The 6,150-nt window shown below is 40.7% G+C and overlaps 1 protein-coding gene across 1 annotated transcript in view; it reads right to left on the reverse strand.

Moving 5' to 3' along the window:
* Positions 1 to 1,426: 1,426 nt before the first annotated feature.
* Positions 1,427 to 6,150, reverse strand: part of LOC119595084 (PR domain zinc finger protein 15-like) — a 12,064-nt gene continuing 7,340 nt past the window's right edge. Inside the window, exons 10-17 of the mRNA XM_037944228.1 lie at positions 5,928 to 6,063; positions 5,392 to 5,495; positions 4,630 to 4,776; positions 4,170 to 4,323; positions 3,794 to 3,936; positions 3,463 to 3,610; positions 2,848 to 3,056; positions 1,427 to 2,543 (exon numbers count right to left, since the gene is read on the reverse strand). Of these exons, the coding sequence (XP_037800156.1) occupies positions 1,491 to 2,543; positions 2,848 to 3,056; positions 3,463 to 3,610; positions 3,794 to 3,936; positions 4,170 to 4,323; positions 4,630 to 4,776; positions 5,392 to 5,495; positions 5,928 to 6,063 (2,094 nt within the window). The 3' untranslated portion in view covers positions 1,427 to 1,490. The remainder of the gene's footprint in view (positions 2,544 to 2,847; positions 3,057 to 3,462; positions 3,611 to 3,793; positions 3,937 to 4,169; positions 4,324 to 4,629; positions 4,777 to 5,391; positions 5,496 to 5,927; positions 6,064 to 6,150) is intronic.

Below are 6,150 nucleotides of genomic sequence, written 5' to 3' on the forward strand. Positions count from 1 at the left end.
TTTGCTTGCGTGTGGTGTGGTGTGGTGTGTGGGGGGTGTGTGTTTTGTGTGTGTGTGGGGTGTGTGTTGTGTGTGTGTGTGTGTGTGTGGTGTGGTGTGGGTGTGTGTGTTGTGTTTTGTGTTGTGGGGTGTTTGTGGTTATTTTTATGTTGTCATATATTTTCAATATTTTTTACCCCTTTAAAATATTATTTATTAAATTATTTTTTTAATTTATTAATCAGTAATTTTAAAAATTTTTAATTATTATATTATTTAATATATATATATATTATTATTATATATATATATATTATATATAATATATATATAAATAATATAATATAATATAATATATATTATATTATATATATTATATATATATTATTATATATTAAATTATTTATATATTAATATATATTCACACACCACACCCACACCACACAACACCACCCACACACACACCCACAAACCACACACACACCACACACACACCCAACAACCACACACCACACACACACACCCACACACAACACGGTAGCCATGGCTAAGTGGCCGGGCCGTTTTTTCCTTGGGAAAGGGAACTTCCCCTCGTTGCCTCCTAGCCGGGGTGGGCAAAAAACCCAATCATGCTGGTCCCAAGCCCGGGTAAGTAGTGGGTTTGGCTCAGAAGGGAAATCCGGCCTAAAAATATTGTCAGAACCAATTTTCATGGGGCCCCATATCAAAATTAAAGCTAAAAAAAAAAAAGAAAAAAAAATGTGTGTTTTGTGTGTGTGTGTGGTGTGTGTGTGTTGTTTGGTTGTTGTGTGTGTGTGTGGGGTTTTGTGTGTGTGTTGTGTTTTTGTGTTGTGTGTTGTGTGTGTATTGTTGTGTTGTGTGTGGTGTGTGTGTGTGTTGTGTGTGTGTGGTGGTGTGTGTGTGTGTGTTGTGTGGTTGGTGTGTGTATGGGTTGTGGTGTGTTATTAGATATGTAATGTATTGTATATGTAAGTTAAATTTTATAAATTTTAAAGTATTTTATATTATATATATATATATATATATATTAATATTATATACCCGTATTAAAACATTATATATATATTATTTTATATATATATTATATATTTAATATAATTTATATATTATTTTATAATACTTATATATATAATTTTTTTAAAATAATATATAATATAATTATACATATACATTACATATACATTACTAACATATAATAAAATATACATATACATAAACATATTAAAACACACACACACCCAAAACACACCACACACACCACACACACACACACACACACACCACACACACCCAACCCCACACACCACCCCACGTGGTGTGTGTTTTGTGTGTGGTGGTGTGTGGTGTGTTGTGGTGGTGTGTGGGTGTGTTTTGTGTGTTTGGGGTGTGTGTGGTGTTGTTTTGCGTGTTGCTACTCCCAATATCCGCATTCTATAAAAATTTTTTGATAAAAAAAAAATCGAGAAAACAAGGAAATGTCTCCTGTTTCCTCAGCACTCTGACACCGGAGGATCAGTGACTAGCATCACGCGCTGGACCACATCATCGCCACTCAGCATATGGCAATGTAGAGCTTGCGGTGGGTCTGGCTTGCTGGCTTCGGTCTCCATGGCGGCTAGTTGACTTGGCGCGAAGTGTATGTTGCTACCCCCCCTCTCCTCGGCCCTCTGCCCGCCCTCCTTTGTGCTTAAGTGGTAGGTGTGCGGCGTCTCCGCGACGGGCACGAGGCGGGCTGGCTCGAGGAGGACGCTGTGGGGGAGGCGGCACACGTCGGAATTCAGCGAGCCACCTGGCGCCGAAAAGACACCCGTGTTGCAGAGGTTGCTCGGCGCCGCCACGACCGAGGACGAGCTCGTGGACTCGCTGGGAAGGATGTAGTTGCTGGCGAAGCTCTGATCGCTGGAGGCCAGGGAAAGGTTTGAGAGCGTCTGCGGCACAAGGACCGAGTGTTTGTCCACTTGCCTCCCTGGCGCCGAGCCTCCCTGAATGGCCAGACCCGAGGCCATCACAGGCACGACCTGATGGACCAACTCCGCTCTCAGCTCGCTGCCTAGGACGTGGCTCGTCTTGAAGTCCGTGCCGATGCCAGGGTCCAGTCTCTCCTTCACCGCCAGCTCCACCACCTTCGGCGCCGTGCTCAGGGTCTGCTCTGCGTCGATGACACTCGTCGGGCCCGAGAACGTTCTCTGCTCCGTCTGCAGCCCGTCCTTCGTCCTCGACAGGATCTTCAAGTCCGGCCCCAAGGGAGTGTGGGACAAGAGCTCGGCGCCGATTTCTCCCCCGGCGTCCTCCCTCTCAGGCTGGCTTCCCTGCAAAGTCTGGAGCTCCTTGGGATGCACGGGAGCTTTAGCCGCGGCGAAGCTTCCTTCTTCGACGTGCTCTTGGTCCTCGGGGGAAACGTCGGGCGGCAGGGTGTGGGACAGCAAGTGCTCCTTCAGGTCGCTGGTCGAGAGGCAGTGAGCACCGCAGTACTGGCACTTGACAGCTCCTCTCGGCATGTGGCTCCGCTCGTGCCTCGAGAGGTTCACCTTCTGGTGGAATTTCTGAAGAGAGGATAAATAATAAAATCTTATTATGTATTCAACTGTCAATCTATCTATAGAACAAAATAAAAGGCAGATAGATGACAGAGAGAGAGAGAGAGAGAGAGAGAGAGAGAGAGAGAGAGAGAGAGAGAGAGAGAGAGAGAGAGAGAGAGAGAGAGAGAGAGAGAAGACACATATACGTGCACATGCTTACACATATGCACACTCACACACACACACACACACACACACACACACACACACACACACACACACACACACACACACACACACACACACAAGACAAGACTAGTTCACTAACCTTATTACAATATTTACAACTGAATCGTTTTATCCCTTGATGCATTAGGGAGTGCACTTCGAGATACTTCCGCGTCTTGAAGAGTTTCTTGCACGTGGGACAAGGGTACGAAGGAGGTGCGTGCACTGACTGGTGTTCTCGCAGTAAATCCTTGCGGAGAAACTGCTTCCCACAGACTTCGCAGCTCAGGCTTTTGGCTGTTGGTCCACCTGTTGGAAAAAGAATGGTTGCATCATCAAATGCATTTAAAAAGTTATGTTGAAGAAGATGAAAAACAGAAGAAAATGAAGAGGAATAGGATTAGGAGGATTAGGAGAAGACAACGAAAGGAAAAAAAAATTAAAGTTAGAACAAAATTAGATAATGTGACTAAACGAAGATAGAGGGCTAATAAAACGATTGATAGATGTAAAAGAGAACAAGAGAGCGGAGAAAAAGAACTTAAAAAGCATGTCAAGAAAGAATAGGAAGAACTAACAACTACGGACAAAGAAGAATTAAAGAGATGAAAAGAGACACGAAAGCAACTGATCAAAGCAGAAAAAGAATTAGAAACCACAAACAAAACAGTTAAAAGAATATAAAGCGGCTTTAAATATAGGAAAGCAATCATACCATGGGCAGTTCTTAAGTGTGTGTTGAGGCTGTGCTTAGTTGCCAATGCAGCTCCACATACAGTACAGGTGAAGTTTGGCCCGTCTTTAAGCTTCGTGGATTCCTTCACATCCATTTCAACACTACAGACATGTCGGTCTAAGCTCTCCTGTCAAAGAGAAACAAAGGTATTGAGTCATACTATTGTCAGTATTACCTGTAATTTAATCATAATGTCATTTTCTTCATCCATTCCTGTAGATTTTTAAACCTGCATTATCAACAATAAACTTCTATATTACAGTAATTTAGAAATGAAAAACTTCTGTCTTTAAGCTGTTGATAGACACACCTTTCTGTAGTAGGACCTCCTGCAGCTGGAGCATGCATAAGGAGCAGGCCCATGAACAGCTGCATGTCTGTTGAGGGCTTGTACTGATCGGAAGACCATGTTGCACTGGTCACACTGTTGCTCAACCTCGCACACATGCACCTCTGGGAAGCAGAACAGGGTAAGTGGTCTTGAAATCTCTACACATAAAAACTAGATAAACCTCCAAAACAGAATTACAAAGCAAACTACGGTATCATCATCTTATGATGTAAAAGTACCATCCAGTATAAACAAATGGACAAATACAACAAAAGTAGAAATGTGATTACTTTGCTGAGAAAAGGGTGAATATCAAATGCATGGTCACCATAAACTATATCCCCAAGGCACTCACCATAGCCGACACGGGAACGGAACCTGTGGCCACAGCAAGAGCAATGGTATGGATGCGTGTGAGTGTGGTAATGTGATCGGAACTCAGTGGCATCGGTGAACACAACACCACAATCTTCACACGTAACTTGGCCTGTTGATGCTAACTGCTGACTCTGGGATTGAGGAAAAACATTGTGTGTGACTGAGTGTCATTTTAATATACAGTAAATACAGTAAATAAAAATAATAAAATAATTGCTATATTATAAATGAAGATGATAACACTAACAAGAAAATAAGAGGAAGATGTAGACAGAGAAGGAGGAGGAGAGGAAGAAGAAAGAGAAGAAACTGTGACCAAAAAAAAAAAAAAGAAAGAAAGAAAAAAAAAAGGGGGGAAATCATCCTAAATCCTAAATTCTCTCCTCACAAATGCAGACTTAAAATATCCACACAACATGCAAATCAAATTCACTTACCTGTCGGCACAGTGGAACATGTTGTGCTAGCTTGGTACTACTTCGGTAAGGCTTGCTGCAAATGTCACACTGGTATTGCCTGTTATGACCAGCCATGTGACGATCTAAGATGGTCTGGTTCACAAAGTCCTTCCCACACACACCACACTATCAACAATATTGTGAAGAAAAAGATATTAACTTGTTATTACTTGTGAAGTGATCATTTGCATTAAACTTTTTTTCATCAAAAGTTATGATTTTCCTTCTTATTATCATAAAAATGATCATAGTCTTATCCATATTATCAGATTCATCATTAGTCTACTATTATAAAGTGGCTCTGGGTCACTGTGATATACAGTATCATAAGTGTATTGATGTATGATAAATGCATAAGCTTGCCATATAAAAATTCTTCTATCATGATTTCACTGTAAACCTCAAGAGCAAAAGTGGCATGGGCCCTCAGTGCAAAATCACTTCCTAATCCGTGCATGGATCTTTAACTTGTATAGTACTTTTGACAGTCATTACAGATAACTGGAAGACTTTTGCTGTAATTCTTATTGAAACTAAAAGCTCTTCAAGACACAGCTCTTCTCTGTGAAATAAATGTATCAACTACATCAAATGAAACATTATCTTACACAAACTATATTTCCAATAAAAGCTAGTGAAATATGACATACAGTGCTTCTGCCAATGGGCTCGAGACCATACCACTTCTTACTCTGATTATCTAGTAACAAAATTTCTGACAGAATTAAGGCTGTTTCTTACCTGAAAGAAAGTAGTGACTTCAACCGAGGGACACGATTTCAAGTGGCGATCCAACTCACCGCTGTTTGCAAAAGTGCGCCGGCATCGGTCACATTTCCTGTTCCCTGAAATATGAGATGCAACTTGAAGGTGAAGTAAATTTTACTGCAATACAAAATATTTTTTTTTAGGTTGTAAGTATCCTCTTACTTTTACAAAACATCTTTTAATGTATTAAGTACATAACATATATGAGGTGCCGATAGGTTGGACTTGCCAATTAACACTTTCCCTATAAATACGATTTTTGTTTTGTTTTATTTTTGTCATTTAAAATTTGCTAGGCAGTACAAGTATGATGAGTAAGCACAATTTACAATATCTCAAACGACTGATTTAATAACACTGCCTTTCTACCTTTGCTTCACAGAAAATTACAGTGAGACATAAGCTTCTGAAAAAGTAGAATTGCCAACAAGAAAAATTTCATTTCAAAATGGCCAACCTCCTTTAATTTTCACATGAAGGCCCATTAACATAGACCTACAATAACATACCATTGTGTTTGAGGTAATGCTGTTGCAGTAAGACTGGGTTTATGAATTCTTTGCTGCACAAGGAACACTGGAAATTTCTTTCTTTTGCTTCATCAGGGCAATTGTGTTTCTGAAGACCCTCTTTGCGAGCGAATACCTAGGAGATGGAAATCAGTAATCCTCTTATCTCTTAGCATGAGAACTGCACAATTCTAATAACACTGATAATCTGTGTGGTGTGCAT

Source organism: Penaeus monodon, chromosome 35 (genome assembly GCF_015228065.2).
Source record: "Penaeus monodon isolate SGIC_2016 chromosome 35, NSTDA_Pmon_1, whole genome shotgun sequence".
In the NCBI taxonomy this organism is placed as follows: domain Eukaryota; kingdom Metazoa; phylum Arthropoda; class Malacostraca; order Decapoda; family Penaeidae; genus Penaeus; species Penaeus monodon.